The 20,403-nt window shown below is 42.6% G+C and overlaps 1 protein-coding gene across 1 annotated transcript in view; it reads right to left on the reverse strand.

Annotated features, from left to right (window-relative positions):
* The window catches only part of WDR35 (WD repeat domain 35), a 70,384-nt gene that overhangs the window by 1,505 nt on the left and 48,476 nt on the right, over window positions 1-20,403 (reverse strand). Inside the window, exons 19-27 of the mRNA XM_025212297.1 lie at window positions 19,529-19,665; window positions 15,180-15,383; window positions 12,341-12,487; window positions 11,212-11,344; window positions 9,100-9,210; window positions 7,553-7,717; window positions 6,796-6,936; window positions 3,251-3,407; window positions 1,070-1,310 (exon numbers count right to left, since the gene is read on the reverse strand). Coding sequence (XP_025068082.1) covers window positions 1,070-1,310; window positions 3,251-3,407; window positions 6,796-6,936; window positions 7,553-7,717; window positions 9,100-9,210; window positions 11,212-11,344; window positions 12,341-12,487; window positions 15,180-15,383; window positions 19,529-19,665 — 1,436 coding nt within the window. The remainder of the gene's footprint in view (window positions 1-1,069; window positions 1,311-3,250; window positions 3,408-6,795; window positions 6,937-7,552; window positions 7,718-9,099; window positions 9,211-11,211; window positions 11,345-12,340; window positions 12,488-15,179; window positions 15,384-19,528; window positions 19,666-20,403) is intronic.

The following is a 20,403-nucleotide window of genomic DNA, read 5'->3' on the forward strand; positions in this document are numbered from 1 at the left end:
TGGGCGGGGGGGGGGCGGTGCGGCAGGGGAGCGGGTCCCACTGCTGTGCACACCCCGGGACAGCATGGCGGGGTAGGGCGTGTGCCCCCGGATCTGCACATGGGTTGAGGCGGGCTGCTGCTGTGGGCTGAGGCTGGGGCAGTGCCAAGCTCTTCCTGGCAGGGGGGAGGAGGGATGGGGCTGGGTCAGGCTGTGTTCAGGGCGGGCAGAGGCGCTGTGGGGGAGGGTTGGGGAGGCTACAGGGAATTTTGAGGTGGCTGCATACCCTTTCCTCCCCCTCCGTAGCCCACTCCCAGAGCCGCCACCACCTGCCTCGAGGGCAGCCCAGCCCAGCCCAGTCCCCACCTGCATATGTGGGTTCATATGTGATTGGGGAGCAAGTGGTCTTGTGAGCCCTTGACTGAGATTGATTGTAAGGGCTTGTGAGAAGATAAGTGGTGTGTGTATCTGACAGTCGGCACTGTTTGATCTGAGGGAAGGGTCCAACTCCCAGGACGTCACTAAGCTGTGGAATGACTCCCGCCATATGTGAATGCATCTGCCCGTGTACCTGCCATTCGTTGTGAGGGTAAAGTATCATCTACCCTTGAGTCTGAGGTGCTTAGTACCCATCTGGGAAAAGGCAGAGAAATCCTCAGTGAGTGACTAGAGGCTGAAGTAGCAATCTTAGCCTCCACACTAGGCCTTCAGTGCTCTGGATCGCCTTCTGGCAGTAATTTAATGGTGGTGTTTGGCTGTTACTTGTAAATACTGTACAAACTGTTTTACCTTATGATTCCTATTTGTTTTTATTGTTAGTACTGGTAGTGACTGGGCTTGTTATAATATATTTCCATTGATCTTATATCCAACTGTCTTGTAATCACTGGTTTATTGCCCTCTGGGTGGGACCAGGCCATAGGTCTATACCCAAGGAAAAGTCCCTTCTAGGCCCACCAAAAATTTAAGTGGCAGGGTAAAAGGCATAACAACCCTCTGGGCTTATTCAGTGCAGAGACCCTGCTGGTTTCCTGTCAACAATTTCAGCAAAAAATTTTAACATTAACCAAAAAACGAAATAATAGCCTACCTCTCTAAAAGGCCATCCAGATCCGATTTTTTGCTATGCTTAGGACAGTGCTTAGTGAATATTTCCAGGGCAAGATCTTCATACTGCTGCTTCTGTTCTGGGCTAAGGGTTTCTAAGGACTCGAGTTTAACAAAGGCTTTTGAACAAATACCAAATGCTCTATTGCCACATGCACACAGAGCCAGAAGGGAATAGATTTCAACTGCAGGGATAATGTCTTCATAATCTCGCAGGTGAAGAGCTACAAAAAGAAAAGAACAAGACAGCTACAATATATTGCTTCAAAAAGGCACACATATAAAGGGAGACTTTGTTTAAAAATTATATTCTTCCCATCACATCACTGCTATGAAAATGCTAGAGCATGCCTAGTTCGACCTGTTTTAAAGAAACAACTTGTGTTTGTTTAAAAACTGAAAAAGTGTCCCTGTACCCTACCTTTTAATTCTTAGCCTTTCATAAAAAGAAGTGGAGAGCACCATCTGCCCAGCTGACTCCTACTGATTCTAGTACAGTACCGATCTAGGAGCAGCACAGCTGTGAGCTTCTGGCACACCATATTCAATCAACAGAGGTGCATAGTCATTACAAATACCAGGTATGGACAGACCTATATCTGGAATGGTTTCAAAAGGAGACGGGGAGTTGCTGCTGCTCCGAAGCACGTACAAGCTGTTATGCTATAACTGTTAATGTGCACAAACCCTGATCCAAGCAACTGTAGCTGAATAGCTTTAACTTTAATCCTGCTTCGTCCAGAGTTAAGGCTGGAGCCAATTTGCTACATATTCATGGTTCCCAGATAACTGGCACAGCATAACAGCTGCTGCAAAGTCTGGAGCAACAGTTCCTGCTCTGCTTTTTGAAACTGCTCCAGATACAGGCTTGTCCACACTTTAGGGGGATTATTTAATCTGATAAAATAGCTAGTTACAAGTTCCATTTCAGACCTCTATATTTGGTAATACTGGCAATTCCCCTTTAAAATTACTGTATTTTCTGACATAAAACCTTCATCTTTCCCTGCAAAACCACCTGGGAAAAATCAGGGTGCACATTATATATGTGAGAAAAAGGATCCCCATGGGTCCAGAAACTGGGTGGGGGCAGCAGCATGAGTAAGCAGTGGTAGTATTTAATTGCAATGTCTCAGAGCTGTGGCAGTTACCACTAAGAGTAACACATACCATATATTCTCACATATAGCATATCCATGTATATTATATGCACCTTGATTATGAATAAAGCCTAAAGAAAAAAAAAGATCTTTGACTGAAGTAACTGGTAGCAGCAGCAATTCCCACTGTGGCAGTTTCTCCTTCTTCCCCCCCCGACCAAATTTCCATTGGGGGAAAGGGGAAGAGAAGCCTCCTTATGCATCTGCACACTGGATCACACCAGGACATGGAGCTGGCCTGTGGCCAGACCCAGCACACCAAGTCTGACCTTATACACTGACTCCAGAACCACATGCCAGGTTGGACTGGTGTGCCGAGTCCAGGATCATGTTACCTCCAGCAGATCCACTACATAGGGATTGACCCTGCTCTGAACCCAGCATGCAGCCCTAGACCCAGCGTGCAGGCTCAGACCCAGCATGTGGCTCCATGGGCCCCATCAAGCACACAGGCTGGCAGCAGGTTTGGGAACAGGCCTGGCTCCCTAGCTGCTGCCAGTTACCTCAATTAAAGATGCTTTTTTTCCCTTTAGCCTCCCATTCATAATCAAGGTGCATACAATACACAGGGGTGAGCTATATGTGAGAATATATGGTACTTGTTGCTCAAACTGACATCTTTTCCCTTCATTTTGGTGATTGTTACAATACTCTGTTAATTACATTATTTCAAGTTCTAAATCAGCAGCAACAGCAGCAGGCCAGATGTAACTTGCTTGGGTCAGTGGGTGGGGAGGGGAGGCAGTACTTCTGGCTGCCATTGCTACAGCTGCTTCTCCCTGATGCCAGACTACAACACAGGCAAAACACCCTGCTCCCTACTCCCCACAGCCCTGGGCTCTGTGGACCAGATCCAGACCAAGCACTGTATGTTACCAACTCCTCTTCTAAATCACAGGAATCAGGCCCAACCAAAAGAAAACAAAGCAAGTATAAGGAGTAATTTGTGGGGCTTACAGAATAGTTTAAATTTTCTAACCATCTATACAGCAGAGAAACCTTACCTGTTTTCATTGCTGTATCTACATAACCTTCATAGAGCTGTCTTTGTGAAAGTAGGAAAAAATGATAAGCCTCAGCTCCCCTCCAGGCATTATCTGTGAAGCGATTAGCTGAAGAGAGAACATCTTCCTCCAGCAATCCAGCTAAAGCTGAAGTAGCCTTAAAAAAATCATCACATGTAAGACCTTGTTGAGTACAAAGACACTACCACCTCCCATTTCTTACACCTAATGCTTCTATTGATGCATCTCAAAACAGCATTCATCTTTTGTGCAGCTGCATCACATTAGACTCATATTGAGTTTGGTCTACCAAGCTTCCCAAATCCTTTTCCACAGTACAGCTATCCATCCAGGTGTCACCCATTTTATATTTGTGTTTTTTATTATTCTTTCCAAGATATAGCACCTTGCATTTGTTCATACTGAAACTTCATCCTGTTAGCTCTAGCCCAACTTTCCAATCTGTCAGGATCCTTCTGAAATGTGCTCACATCCTCCAACATGTTTGCAATGCTTTCTAGTTTCATGTTGTCTGCAAACTTGCTCAAGAAGCTTTCTATGCCAACATCCAAATCATTAAACATGTTGAACAGCACCAGACCTAGGCCAGACCACTGTGGGACTCCACTTGAAACCTCCTGCCCTTCTAACATTTAACCCCTTTAATAATTACCCTTTGCTTGCAGCTACTGAGCCAGTTATCTATCCACCTTATAGTAGTTTTATCTAGCCCACATTTCTCCAATTTGTTTATGAGAAGGTCATGCAGGACCCTGTCAAAAGCCTTGCTGAAATCTAGATACACTATATCCACGGCATTCCCTTCATCCACCTAAGTAGTTAATATGTCAAAGAAGAATGTTTGTTTGACACAATTCGTTTTTCATAAATCCATGCTACTTGCAATGAGCCATTCCTCCTCCAGTTGCTTGTGAATGGCTTTCTTCAGGATATGCTCCAGCAATTTCCCAGATACTGAGCTGAGGCTAACTACTCTTTAGTTCCCCAGGTCCTCCTTTTTGCCTTTTTTAAAGACAGACAACACTGAACTTTTTCCAGTCATCTGGTATCTGGTCCGTCTCCCACAGCTTCATGAAGATCATTGCTAAGGGCTCCAAGATCTCCTCTGCCAGTTCTTTTAGGACCTCGGAAGTTCATCCAGCCTTGCTGACCTGAATTCATTCAGACCCAACAAAAGCTCTATGACCACCTGTTTTGTTATCGCCTCAGCTTGCCCCCTTTCTTCTCCAAATAATCTTTGGTAGGAGTATGGCTATGTATATAAATAGTATTTCTATTAAAAATAGAATTTCTATTTTTTCAGCTTAATTGTTTTGTGAAGACTGAAGCAAAGTAGCTGTTAAGTAGCTCTGCCTTCCCTGTATCTTGTTCTCCCTGGCTTCTTTGGTCCTTCTTTGCTGGCTAATATACTTACAGAACTCCTTGTTGTTCTTAAACTCCTTTGTCAGGTGCAGCTCTTTCTTTGTCTTTGCCTTCCCAATTTTGTCCCTGCGGGTTCTTGCTATTTCCTGGTATGCTTCCTTGCTGACCTTCCCATTTTTCCATCGCCTGTATGCTTTCCTTTTGCATTCGAGGCAATTTAGCAGCGCCTTGTTCAGTCACATTGGTCTCTTGCCATTTTTGTGCTTCCATTGTGTCAGGACACTTTCTTGTTGGGCTTCCAATACTGTGTCCCTTAGAAGCTCCCAGCCCTCCTATGCAGCTTCATCCTTCAATCCCATGTCTATTAGCTCCTTAAATCAGATTAAATCCACCTTTTTTAAAACTAGCATCCTAATTTTGCTGACCTCATTCTTTCCCCATCTCAGGATCTGGAAGTCTGTAGTATTGTGATCACTTTATCCTATGTTACCCATCACCTTCACATCCTCCACCAATTCTTCCCTGTTGGTCAGGACAAGATCCAAGATAGGTGATCTCCCCTGGTTGTATTCTCCACTTTCTGGAACAGAAAGTTGTCCTCCACACAAGTCAGGAACCAGCTTGACATTTTATGTTTGGCTACATTGTTTTTCCAGCAGATGTCTGGAAAATTGAAGTCTCCCACCAGTACCAGCAAATAGCAGCAAACAGGCAGAGCCCTTTTCTCCCCAGCAATACCTGGGGTGACAAGGAATAATAATAATAAACTGATGGAGAATAGGTTTAGGTTAGAGATCAGAAGGCAATATTTTACAGTTAGGGTGGCCAAAACCTGGAACCAACTTCCCAGGGAAGTGGTCCCTCGCCCCTACCTTGGACAAATTCAAGAGGAGGTTGGATGATCACCTGTCTGGGGTCTTGTGAACCCAGCATTCATTCCTGCCTGTGGCAGGGGGTCAGGCTAGATGATCTGTTCAGGTCCCTAGATGATCTGTTCAGGTCCCTCCTGACCCTAGCTACTATGAAACCATATCACAGCTCTTGGATAGATTTGTCACCTGCTTGAAGAGTGCCTCATCCAACTCCTCTTCCTCATTTGCTGGCCTATAATAAATCCCCACCATTATATATCTTTCACCTTTTATCTTCTCCCAGATGAATTCTGCTTTGCTGTCTTTTTCCTTCTGAACCAGGGAACAAGTGCATGTGTTTTTTGATCTACAAGGCAACACCACCACCTTTTCTCCCACCTGTCCTTCCAAAACACTGTACCCTCAACGTTGACATTCTAGTCATAAGACCTGTCCAACAAGCTCTCAGTGATGCCAATGAGTTCATAGTTCTTTTCACAGGCTGCAACTTCCAGCTCATCTTGTTTATTGTATACATGTATCAGATGCATTTTGCGTTTTGACCTCGTCACTTCCCTGTTGCATCACTTGTTGCAGTCCTGTAGCTCTGGCCCTTTCCCAGAGCTGAGTTGCTTCTTCAAGTCCGTTCCTCTCTGGACTATGTGCTCTGTTGCTAGAGAGTTTTGATCACCATCCCCCATGAAACCTAGTTTAAATCCACAGTGTCACAAACACTCCGAACTGTTGTGGTCTTTCTGAGTTCTTTGCAACACAAGAATTGCTCTATTTTTCTTTAAAAAGTGAGGAAAAGCTAAGAGCTATTATTTTCTAAGAGGTCCCTTGAGTCCAATAATGCTGAGAACCACTGGTGTATATGAAGATGGGAATATAAAGAATATGAGAACTATTTTTTCTAGTTGCGTTCCCATACTGCACACACTAACTTACCTGACCCAGCTGAGTTATAGGCAGTATTTCTTGATCTATGTAATAAATCCCTTTTGAAACTGGTATATCATTCCTACCAATCACTTCATACCAAGCACAAAAAACCCTGGATTCATCTGTGAGAATCCCGTCATAATATTCAAAGGCTATTTAAAAAAAATAAATGTTAAAAACACAATTTAGCTATTTCTAAATAATGTTTTTAAGCAGCATGCTCCTTTATAAATCTTAGGAAGAAATAAAAACATGTTAGAAATAAGAGACTATTTTAAAATAATATTATATTCTTTCATTTGTTTACTCTGATGGATGATACATATTAGGCATTTATAAAACTGCTGGGAAGTATTTGATATACTTTACCTCTGAACTCTTTCCTTTCACTTTTCCCCTTTGTACATTCTTCACTTGTTCATGGTATTGTTCTACAAGTAAAGCTGCTAATACATAAAGCTTTTTAACTCGCAAAGGTTTAGTCCTTTTCTTTGCTTCTTCATCTGCAATCTTAAAGAAATAAGGACCATAAAAATATTTCTTTTTTTTTTTTTTTTTTACAATTACACACTAAATGACATCTGGTGTTTTTACCACGGTAAAAGAAACGGCTTTAGAAATAATACAATCTAAACATTTGCTGTGGCAATATAAACATTAATGTAGCCTTTGTAATTTCAAAAAAATAAGAACAGGATTTTCTAAACTTAAATATATAGAGACTAGCCAACTACCTATCAAGAATGCCCTGCTGGCCTCACCACCTCCCTCCTCCTTCTGTCCACTCAGTTGCGAATAAAGTGTGACAGACAGACAGGCAGGCCTAAGCTTTTATAATATTAAAATACTCTGTAACCACCACTGAACTTACTCTACTTCTGAAGTTTAACAGCACAGCATGACTGGAAGTAAAGAATACCTCAAACCTAACTCTGACTTGCACTACACAATGATGTAATGGTTTTATAATTAGCATGTCTTATACACCTCAAACACCTGTTTGTTCCCTGAAAATAGTTAACAATGGAAAATTTAAAGTGCAGTACATAAAACTAACTGTTGACACCTACACATGCTATTGCTAACTATCCTGTATTACTCAGAATTAAAGAGGAGCCTTGAATACCTTGAACATGAGTTTGGCAGCATCGAAAAAATAATTGGCCTTACGATAGAGTTCTATGGCATCAAGGATTTTATTCTTTTCCAGTAAATGAGAGGCATATCTAGCAAGAAGTGATCCAATCTCTTTCATACTGTGATTTTTAGCCAGCTCAACAGCTTTATTCCACTGGAAACAAGAGCAATCAGTTATTCGTTTTTACAAGTTTTTAGTTACATCCTCAATAAACTACAATAATCTTCTTAGTCAAAGCATTCCATCGTATTATAAGAAAACAGAAGTTGTGATTTTAATAAGCAAAACTTATAGTAAATTATTTTTTTTGTAACTGCCAGAATTGAATCTTCTGCAGAAAAGCTCTGAAACAGCTCAGAGTGTATCCAACAGAAGTAAAACAATTCAGAACTAAACTGGATCATGGAAAAACTTTTAAGTCTAAATTAGCAAATCTATTTGTCTTATTTCTATAAACCAAACACTTTCTACAGATTTTTGATGTATTCTTTTTAATAAGGAAAATACACTTAGAGGTATGGCATGACTTGTTTATGTCTGGCTTCACTTCTTTATGGATAAAAATTGACCAAATCCTGGAGGTCCTTATTCAAATTTTACTAAATTGTGATACCCAAATTCTTTGTCAACTATAAACTATAAACCTTTATCAACAATAAAGGAAGTTGTACAAGGACCGAATTCAGCTTGTGATTTGCTCCCATATATGCTTAGTGTTCTAAGAAGTTTATTTTCATTTTACTTGCTTTTAACAGCATGTGGTGTCCAAAAAGGATTAAAGGAAGCATACTGGATCAGAAAAGTGGCTATTAAGTACTGTTCCTCAAGCAGCCACCTAGTACTAACAGTCACATAAGAGATGGTGTAAACCCTCCACCGCAGGCACCCAACCAATTGTGGAGAACAGTAGTTAGGAGATAATACAGTACTTGTGTGTGCAATTGCTTCTTAACCCCAGCAGCTATTACTTTACAACCTAATGGTATTCTGGCCAGGCAAAATGTGAATTTGAAGAACTTTATCCACTAAAGAAATAAAAAACATAAAGAGTTGGAGAAACTTTGTACTGCAGCTATTCTAAATCTACTTTTAGAGTTTTAGAGTTACCATTCCCGGTCCCACATCAGCTTCTCTCCTGAGATTTCAATAAGGGTTGTCATACCAAAACGCACACTTGCCTGCTGAGTCACATAAGCTGATATCATTGAGGACCAGTGAAACTGTCAACTAAAGCAGTTCTGTGGTCTAACTACTCTGGTATTTTGTCTCAGTGACTTCAGAGAAGGGCAAAACACCCAGTAAAAGCCAAGAACCTTGCCTGCCAGGTGTAAAACAATACACCCTCTAGGATGGCTTCTTCCTAGTCTCCAATAATTAGTGATAGGTTTAAAAACTGGAGTGTGAGTTTTAGAAGGATTCTGAATACACATTATATGATTAAAACGGACTGAAATCTAACTGTGGACCAACATGAAAAATCTCATTATTAATCCTCCAACCCAATACAATACCACCTTTTATCATCATTGTCTTACCTGATTGAGATGGACACAGGTATCTACTGCGTCCTTTGAGCGATTACATTTCAGAAAGGCAGACACAGCTTGGTCACACATCCCCACTCTCACAAACATATGAGCTATATCCTGCAAAAGATATCAGAATCCTGCTACCATTTCTTTCCAGATTTGCAGGACACCATTTTAGTAATGAATGCTACTACAATCTCTGTCATTGTATTAATCTTTTTTACAGATTCTATAATGCTACAGTATCGCCGACTGGTGCCTCCTGGCTCTGCGGGGGGGGGGGCACCAGAGGCCAATTGTTGACTGGGGAGGTGTCCCAGTAGTTGATCGCTGACCCTGGAAGCAGCGGCGGCAAACTGGAAATGCCACTGGCGCTTCTCAGGGGGAGCATTGGCCAGCACTCCCCGTGCCCCCACCACCACTCATGTCCCCCGTATGCATCGCCTATGTGCTACTGTAACCTTAAGGCAGGCAAGTTTGGAAGACAATGGGTAGACATAGGAGGGAAGCGGGGGAAGGGAGGGAAATGTGTGAAGGAATACAAACAGTTAGCTGGAAGCAGGTCATCTGCGGTATCAGATGGCAGGTTCTAATGCATCATAAATCCAATGTCTATATTAAGTCCATGATTTTTTGTATCCAGTAGATTTATGAAGTGAAATTCATAGGCTGTCTACAAAAGGCAGTTTTTTTAAGTTCCCTTTGAAGATTAGAACTGAGAGATTGGAGAGAGAGTGACTGTCTTGTGAGAAGTGGGCACCCATAGGTAATTGGGTATTTTTGTCTTTGATGGATTTTCAGTGTGCATTTATTCTGGTGCACAGTTTTTGTTTGATTTCTCCTACATATTTTCCATCAGACCATTTGGTGCACTGGATGAGATATATTACGTTTCTGGAGCCACAGGTGTAAAATTCAGGAATGGTGATGGTCCTGTTGTATGCTGTAGTTATTGTGGGACTGGTGGAGATGCAATTGGCAGGTTTTACATTTCTTGTCCTGGCATGGTCTGGATCCATTTGATGTGGTTTGGGTCATAGGAAGTTTGCTTCTGGTGATGAGGTTAGCGAGGTTCGGGGTATCTCTACCCACAGTCTTCCAAACTTCAACTCACTTGCATTTTCACAAACCTGCTTGTTGTAAATTAGCTTCTTTTCTACCTTGGTAAACACGTAACACCAGTAGAGTCTCCCCTGTGCCTGAAAGCTTGCTAAGAACTTTTTTCCAATTTAGTTGGTCTAATAAAAGATATCACATTTTCCCAAAGAACCTTGCCTGCCTATGTCCTTAGACCAACATGGCTACAACCAACAACCCTACAGTAACCTTAAGGAATATATTTGCTTTTACAACTTGTTTCTTGGATCTACATTGGCTCAGATTTATTAGTGGTACAGGTAAAAATCTTAGCATTACAGGCACTGAGATGCTTCTTCCTAGGATTTAGTGCATATATTGGAGAACTTAGCAAACCAGGACGCGGTTGGAAGAGAGCGTTGATCTGAAATAGCATGTTATATTAAAATGCCATTCAATGTAACATAGGCAGACAAGGTTCCTTGGGTGAATTTGATATCTTTTATTAGACCAACCCAAATGGTTGGAGAATAGTTATTAAGCAAGCTTTTGGGTTCAAAAACCCTTCGTCAGGCTAAGGAAGCTGCAGCAGTTGGTGTGTGCTCTTCCTGGATGGAATGAAAAGTAAACAAGCCAGGGGCTGGGCTGGGCGGGGGAGTCAGTTGTCAGGCAGATTGTAATGTATCAATTCAATGTAACATGATTTGTCTTTTCCAAATACTTTGGAAAACATAAGCAAACTACCAATTTTTCTTAACCCTTACTTAAGACATCACATTAGATCATGCTGACAGGCTCTCTCCCTCTTTCAAGCCTCTGGAATAATTCTAACATTCATTTCCATTAACATTACCATTCTTGCTGTGGTGTAGAGACAATGTGACACAGAGCCACAAGAAGATGACAATGGCCATTGCTACCTGTGAAAGCAGCCATGAAAAAATTTACGGCAAAAAAAACCAAACAAACCAAAAACAAAAAACTAATGCAAATGAGCCATGACCAGAGAGTCTTAAAGATACAGCCAGTTTTTATACATACAGGAAGTAACTTGTTATTTTCTGGAAGTGAGTTAGCCAGATTTTCTAGTCCTTGGTAATCTTCTAACATGTAGTAACATTCAGCTAAACGTTCCTGGTTTCTTCCTTGTACATAATACTGAACAGCATTTATCCTAAGAAGAAAAAAAAGTTACTAATATAAAAATTGCAGACGTTAATAAAGTGCTAACTAAACATAACTTTGTCATTAAACAAATTAAAATATATATTTTGTCAGATTCATATAAATTCACTTTCTTGTGGAAAATACGCTACCCTAGAGCACACTAAAATTTTAGTTTCAAAATGTCCTTAAATAGCAGTATTAATAAGATTTGTTGGCTAGTGTAGGGGTAAGCGTCAAGAACCCTATTATTATTGTATTGCTCAATCTGTCATGGACCATAAGCAACCACTGATATATTTACAACCATTTCCAGAAATGTGCTCTATTTGAGCATCACCAATTCTGACTACTCCACTTTTAAAAATTATGGTCTGATCGGCACTGTAGTTGAAGTCAATTGAAAATGCAACAGCTCAACATTTCTGAAAAATTAGGCACTGCATTTTTTTTTTAAATGTTTAAAGTTACACCCCCAAAAATATGGCCTTCAGTGTCTTTGGGGGCCAAGTTCCTTACACAGGTAAAGTTAATGTAGTTTGGGTGGCCTTAAATCTGCATATACCTAATTTGAAGAGTTTGGGTTTAAGATAACTAACAATGTCAGAATTAAGGCAATCTTATTTCTTTCTCTTGTTTTGCTAAGAGCGTCATCATCCTCTTACTAACAACATTCACTATGCTTAACTCCATCTTAAAACTATCTGCCTTGATATTTCCTTAATTTTTTTTTTTTAAGAAGTTTCAGAATTTGTTTAGTGACCCAACTCCTGGCACAGCTGGGATTATTCCTTCCTTCCCTCTTGCAACAGAGCTGTAGGTAACGGTAGGATACATGCCTTAATGAAATCTACTCATTCTGGGTCATGCTCAGTTATTCCTCACTGGCTGACTAGCTTCTTGACTTTTCCCCCACTCTGCACTAATCTCAACTAGGGGTAGGAGGGAATCTAGCCAATCTCAATTATGAAACAACCATTCTATTTTCTTCTTCAGAGAACCATACCATTTTTGCCTGTCTGCAAAATAGTCTCCGATAGCATTGTGCGCTTGTTCCAGAAGGGCATCATCTGCATCCCCTGAACCTGTTTTCAGAAGCTGCAGTACTCGAAACCAATCTCCCAGTTTGATCCGTAATCCAATAGCAAGGTCTCTATAGATCAGAAAATAGTAGATAACAGTAAAAAAACATAAAATAGCCACCAATATTTTGAGAAAAGCCTTCAGAACTACAATCACTGCAGATGAACAGCATGGAGAAATGAAGCACTTAAGGGACACTGACAGATGTTAAAAAGGTTTGCTCCTGTGGCTAGGAGCCCTGGCAGCTGGGATCTGTGAGGCTGAGAGTTTAATAAACTGATCACAGCTCCCAGCTGCAGGAGCTCACTATGCTGCAGTAACTGGGAAACTTATCAGCTGATGAGTGGCCCCAGCCTCCAGAGCAGCATATTTTAATTACGGCTGTCAAACCTTTAAAAAAAATTGATCACAGTTCATTACACGATTAAAAAAATTAGTCACAATTAATTGCGATTTTAATCACACAGATAAAAAGTCAAAATTACGCGCAGAAAAACTCAAAATAATGCAAAACTATGCAGGTACTTTGTATGGTTCAGGGGTGGGTATGGGGAAGGGGGGATGAATTTGTGAAGGTGTGGGGGGTTTGGAGCCTGGGGAGGAAGGTTGCCAATAGTGGGGTCTGGAGCCCAGGGAGGGGGGACCCCCCCACACCCTGGCAGGATGCCCAAGCTGAGCAAGTGTCTGCAGAGCTGCTCCAGGCCTGGGGCACACCCCCCACCTGAGCACAGCCCCAGCGGCAGTGGGCTCATCCTGCCCTCAACCTAGCAGTGGCGGCCACAGACAGCCTGGAGACAGCTGCTTCGGCTCCGGCTCCAGCCCGGGCCCAAACTTCCCTGCTTACTTGCTCAGCAGACCCCAGGTGGTCCCAACCTGCCCCAAGCCCCAGGATACCAGACAGCCCCCACCATGGCCCAGCACCACCGTCCCCAAACCCCAGCACCACCAGCCCAGCTGCTTGGGGCCCTGGATGGGGGCTGTGGGTGGATATGCCCCCCCCAACCTGCAGTCACCCAGAGCCCGCTTCCCACCAGCACCTGCAAGGATCTGCTGTGGCGGGACTGCCTGGCAGCCTTTGGCCCCACAGCTCAGGTTTGGGGTGAGTTGGGACTGCCTGGGAGCTCCGGCAGGAGCCGCCTCTGGACCTGAGGGTCCCCACATGTCCCCAATCCAGGCCCCTGGGGAACAAAAGCAACAGCAGCCTTGTACCCCCATGGAGGCAGCCGATGCCCCTCACTCCCAACCCACTGCTCCCTTCCCCCCCGCTGGTGCCTCTGACCTGGCGTCTGCCCCCCAGCAGGCAGCATGCCCAACCACAGATGACACCATCACATTGAGAAACATTGGGAGATGCATGCTCCCCCAGATTTCTATTCCCAGGGGCATAGGGCTATAGCCTAGCTGGACCAGCAGCAGGCAGGAGCCACCTCTTCGGGCCACTGGGCAGGACCCAGCGTGGGGCGACAGAACAGGGCAGCAAGACTCATTGCTGCCACCACCACCATGAGCCCGGTACCAGCTGCACTGCCATGGCCACCAAGGTGAGGCACCTCCTGCCTGCCACCGCAGTGGGGGGGCAGCTTGTGCCCCTCCCCTACTGCAGCGGTGAGCAGGGGCACCTCACCAAGACAGTGGTGCTAGCATGGGGCTCATGCCACCTGCACTGGATCCCACCCACTGGGATAAGGAGGTGACTCCTTACCCGGTGCTGGTCCACCCAGGCTGCAGCCCTGTGCCCTACTGTAGGCATAGAAATCTGGGGGAGCATGTACCTCCCCGTGCCCTCCAACACGTCACCTCTGGTACCCGACCCCTCCCCAGGAGTGTGCACAGCAGCACAGAACTGCACTACACATGGTACCCCCTTGCAGGAACTCTGCCAGCCTGTGTTTTTCTCCTTCAAAGGAGAAAATCCATGTTTTTCCTTGGCAAATGGAAAACCTGGAACACCGGTAATAACTTTGTCACTTATTCCTGGTTTTATCATGCCATTAACTAAATAATCATGTAGCCAAGTCACTACTTAAGATGTGATTTTGTTAATCGCATCTTAAGTGTAACATGTCAAGGGCCTTAGAGGCTCAAAGTTTTAGTGATAATAATAATTGATTATATCTGAGATAGATAAATAGGAACATATTGAAAAGGAATTTTCAAGCTATATTAGAAAGGGAAATATACTAGACAACGCCTTATTTTGTTGGGTGCTCTGTAGTCTTCACAGTAATAAGGCAAGGAACAAAGGGCTACCCAGAATTCCAACCCCTCAGAGTGCACCAGCTGCTACCAAAACACTTTCTAGGTAGGTAACAACCTATCTGGAAGAAGCCAGGAAATAAATAGACCCGCTGCTCTCTGCTACTTCCTACCATCTATCGCTGTTGCTTGAAAAAGCATGCTTCACTGCTTTATGGCTTAAAAGGGTGTCAACAACTGCATTCTGCTTCTAGAAGACGCAGCACTTTCACTGCCTAATTGTTAAGTAAAAAAATCGATCTATTTTTCAATTATAAATAATTTCCTTTCAGTTTTATGGTTTTTATAGCATAGTGGTAACTAATGGGAGTCTGTCCAGTATTCTTTTACCTTCTGATAGGGAAAGTTCTCTTTCTCCAACATTGCTCTCGCATTCTATAAATTGTAAATTGTGAAAGGAATAAATACCTGCTCACTATTTAAATGTCCCCACTTCTTTTTAAGTGCCTCTATTTAACAGGTATTTTCCTTGACCTATTGTTGGGATTACTGTTTCTAGTAATTACCTTCTGTCCATATCCAAATACATTCTTTCAGCTTCTTCAAATCTGCCAAAGTAGGCTGCCACTTCAGCTTGCTTCATTGATTCACTCTGCAGATTGCCTAGGCACTTAACAAATTTAATTCCTTGATAGTCTTTGCAGCGCACAAATGCTTGTTCAGCAGTTGGTAGATCTAACTTTTGAAGAGCAGCTTCAGCCAGGAGACGCCTGTATGGAAAAGAAAAAAAAAAAAGATTTGACAGCTATTAAATCTTTCACAAATGCAGCTAATTAGAACATGATACTGGGAACCACTTAATGAGTCAGGAAAAGCCAGACAAGTTAGGGGCAACTCTATCCGCATCTACAGTTCACACTTAATCTCAAACCTGAGAGCCCACGTACTGCAATTACATTTTGTATGCTGTCTAACCTAAGTTTTTGGCAAGTGATTAGGAATAGCGTCTAGTTCACCTGTTCAAGACTGACCAGGATTGGCAGGGACTGAAAGTGTGGGGCTTTATGGCTCTAAAGGAGCTCCCTCACTCCAGTTTCAGTTAGATTCATCTCCTCACATGCAGATTACAACTAGAAGCCTGGATGGCAACCTGGGTTTGAAGACCCACACTTAAATGGGCTATGGAGAATAAATTATCCTTTCCATCCCACTCTCTCCACATTAGATGTTTGCCACCTAGGCAGTACAGAGAAGTTTGCACTGCCACTGCGCAGACCGCTCTCTTCCATCCTGTAGATAAACAGAAGATCCCTACCTCAAGAGCAACCTATGTTAATCTGTCATTTGGATGAACCTAAAATTTATTTAAAAAATAAATCTAAGATCTAGACACTTAGCATATTGAATAAAAGACAGTGCAATTAAAGCATTCTCACCATATAGTGTTTCAAAACTTTTTGACAAAATTCCAGTGACATTAGTCAACTCAAAACATGCATCAAAGATGATCTATATCAATCTAATATTTGCCATGTCAGATTTTTGAAAGTATCAACTCATCTGCTTTAGGCTTTGCAGCAAATAACACAGAAGGGTTACTTATAAAATAAAATGAATCTACCATCTACAGAAGGCTGTAGCAGTGCATGCATTACCTTAATCTTAACTGCAACAAATCTGCTGCATAAACACAATTGACCATTTCAAATTTTAAATTTGTTCTGTATAAATCGTGGTTGAACAGACATCAAAATTCTCAGTAACTAGCAGTTTTTGACAGAGTAAGATCACCAGGATTTGGTCTGCATTTTGTGATCCCACTACATAAAACTTTTACAGGGACATGACAAAACACACAGTCAGATTTATACTGAAATAAACAGGGCCCAAACTAGCTCAGCTAGTTCAGTAACATGGATACATACCTTCATGAAAAAAGAGATTCTTCAAACTTTCAACATTCAGTTATCCTATTTACAAGTTTAAAACTGAATCACAACACAAAAGCTCACTGCTTTCAAGACATCTTAGCTTTTAAAGTGAGTCTGTTCCAGCCAATAATTTAGTGGCCCCAAATTCCCCTTTGACTTGTTAGAATTCAGTCTACTCTCAGATCCACTTTGGACCAGCCTGTGTCAGGTATGTTGAAACAAATCGTTTTAACAGCTTCAAAACAGAGTCATAAATTACTGTGGAAACAGATACGTGTAGTACCAATCTCTGGACTATTAAAAGTGACTGGCAACATGCCACAGTTTCTTGTCAATGACATTTTTCATTAAGTTATTTACTATGGCACTCATGCAGTCAGCCTTGGGACATGGGCCACTAAATAGCTTTCTGTATAAGTCCTGTGTTCACAGATGTGTTTCTTTCTTCATTTCTTATACAGTACAATGGGCCGGATCTTAGAATTCTATTTTAAGAACTGGGTCTGCGTTTAATTAAAGAGTATCTAAGTCTCCATTTCCTCATTTTGTCACCCCATCTCCTCTGCAAAAGCACGGTTTGTATCAGGATCATCTCAAAACATGAAAAAATAGTCCGTCCTTCTCACCTGCCCTCCCTTCAGTCAAATCAGAACACTGCTAAATTAATAATCTTTCCAAACTTTTTCCATGTCACACTTCCTTAAATCCCTTGAATGTATTCCCCTTTTCCTTATTCCATATCAGGTTCAAGCATCTTGTCGTAAAGTCTCAACACAACTGGGCCCAGCCTCTCCCTTGTGAAGCCTTTCCTTACTGAAGCTTTACCTCTACTCAGTCTCGGTAGCATCTTCTTTCTTGCTACCCATACAACTAACTATCCACACCCTAGAATCAGCTTGTTGCTTCTTCAAATCCCACTGTTTCCTATTTTGAGCTCTCCACTTATGCTCTTCCTCAGCTTTTTTGCCTTTGAATTCTTCTCCTGTGCATTATACTTAAGTTAGACTGAACATCAAGGCAAAGACTTGGACTTTCTTTTATATTTTTCTACAGGATGCAGCAAAATGGGGGCCCATGGTTCCTACTGTAATACAGATATCTGATAAAGAACAACAGATGAAATGGATACAGTGATCAGTGCTTGACTGAGACCTCGCAGGAACACTCGGATGCTGCAGTAAGTGGAGGTGGTGATTCAGTAGAGGGCATTATGCTCTCCACCAGAAAAGGAGAAATGCCTTGGACCACTTTGCTGTAAGCAGTACAATTTTTCAGAAAGGGGAGGTTGTGATATTAGTTCTATAAATAGCCTATGCTTCTTACTTCAAGGGTACAAGTGTGAATTTTGCCAAATTTCAACTCATTCAAATTATTTTGTTTCACTAACTCAGTGGTGCCCAACCCTTTCACCCAATGGGCTGAGTGGGTGGTATCAGGTCGGTCCACGGGCCACATAGCAATTGCCTGGGACTGGATTTGATCCAGGATGTGGAAATTTGGCAGTGTGGGGGGGGCAGATGATAGTGTTAATTGTCTTTGCTCCCTGACACCTAAGTTATTGACCCATGGCTCCATGGGGCAGGGCTTGAGCACTCCTCATAAACGATTAACATACTATCCTTCTCTGCTAACCTCTAAAATAGCTGTGCAATGCTGCTCACACTGCCATAATGGCTATCAGTGACAATAAAATGATGAGCTCCCTATAGGTATGTATATTATATTGTACTAATGTAAAGTTCTCAAGACTTGTAATATATAGCAGTGGGTCTACAAACATACGGAAAGTTAGATTTATAAACTCAGGATTTTCAAAAGCACCAGTAAACTTTTTGATGTAGCGTAAAGGAACAGTGCTAGAGCACCTAAAGATTCATTCTGAAGGTTTGCTGTGAGGAAGATGTTGGGAACTGCCTTCACTTAAGCAAAACTCAGATTGTCAAACAATCCCAGTAGCATAACAATTATTTAAACACTTGTCATGCTAAATAACCACACGCAAAGAAGCTTTAGCACTATCACTGGGCAGAAAAGACTAAAACTAAGGCTCTTAACTAGGAAATGCCTAGTAAGCCCTGCAGCCAAGCACCTCAGTGGATCAGCTGCTGAAAAGCTGGGAGTCTGGAAAAGTTGCAGCTCTTAAATTCCTTGCCAGGAGGGCTGCTAAGTAGCATGCAAGGCCTGGACAACTCCAGAGAAATCCACTAGGCAAGCTTAAAAAAAAATTCTGGAAAGTTGATACAGCAATGCAAGACCGGACTTTGCAGCAGCCATCCAGGTGAGCTGCTGAGAAGCCAGGAAGCCCCATGAACCCTGGTTCTCATGATCCCTGCCAAGCAGGTTATCAATGAACTAGAAGCAGGGTAGAGGGAAACTAAGCAGGTTTCCGTCAGTCATTTCCCCAAAATTGATATATTCCTTTGGAATGCTTCAATTCAGACAGACTAGTGCCTTCCTGACCAGCTCTCTCACCAGTAAATTGTCTTCTTATATCAGGGAATCCATCAATCAATAGTTTATTTTAAGGCTGTACCAAATTAAGGTTAAGAACCATGCCTTTGCCATGATGCCAAAAATGAACTTTGCCAGGCAAGCAAGGACTAGGTTACTTACCTGGTTTCCAATATCATTTCACAGTAAACACTCCAGAAGCAACTTAATACAAGCCTCCCATTTCAAGAATAAGTACTTTATTTACCAATTATATGCCGAGAGCAGCACCCTCAGAAGCAAGAATAATCCACTCAGCCTCCAGACACAAGGCAATTACACAGCAATTCTTCATGCTGCTGCTAAATATTGGTAATTCTAAAACAAACAAAAAAAATCAACTTTGTTCTTTGAACTACCTATAGTACCAAACTCTGAAGGCTATAAATTTACACTGATCTATAGCTGCTGAGGACCTGTGTTTCTAGAACGACCAGAAGTGTCTAGAAGGAGTCAGTGGGAGCAGAAGAGAGGGTAATGAAAAAGGATTTTACCAAAGTCTGGGATGTGGATTATCTTCTATGAATTGGGAAGACTCCTCAATCCCAACCTCCTCAATCAATGCACGACTGTCTCGTAGGGATCGAATCTCAAAATTAATGATGTAATCTTTGTTAGGATGTTCAGGATTCTAAAACAATGAAGTGAGACAGATTTATATTCAACATTGCTCTTTCCCACTTATTAGAAACATCCATTATGCAAAGCATTACGACCCTTGGCAGATATTCACTTAAAGATGCAATGGGGCAATGGAATCTCATAGATTTCATAGACATTAGGGTTGGAAGGGACCTCGGAAGATCACCAAGTCCAGCCCCCTGCCCGAAGGGCAGGAAGTCAGCTGGGGTCATAGGATCCCAGCAAGATAAGCATCCAGTTTGCTCTTGAAGGTGTTCAATGCAGGCGCTTGAACCACCTCCGGTGGCAGGCTGTTCCAGACCTTGGGGGCTCGGACAGTAAAATTCTTCCTTATGTCCAGCCTGAAACGGTCTTGTAGTAGTTTATGACCATTCGACCTAGTCGTCATCCCTTGGGGCGCTCTGGTGAACAAACGTTCCCCCAGATGCTGGTGGTCACTCCTGATAAACTTGTAGGTGGCCATCAGATCACCCCTGAGCCTGCACTTTTCCAGGCTAAAGAGCCCCAGGGCTCTCAGCCTGTCATTGTAGGGTCTGCTACCCTGACCTCTGATCATGCGCGTGGCTCTTCTCTGGACTCTCTCAAGTTCTCCACATCCTTTTTGAATTGTGGAGCCCAAAACTGGACGCAGTACTCCAGCTGCGGCCTCACTAAGGCCGAGTACAAGGGGAGAATGACGTCCCGGGATTTGCTTGAGAAGCATCTATGGATGCAAGCCAGCATTTTG

Source organism: Alligator sinensis, unplaced genomic scaffold (genome assembly GCF_000455745.1).
Source record: "Alligator sinensis unplaced genomic scaffold, ASM45574v1 scaffold200_1, whole genome shotgun sequence".
NCBI lineage: Eukaryota > Metazoa > Chordata > Crocodylia > Alligatoridae > Alligator > Alligator sinensis.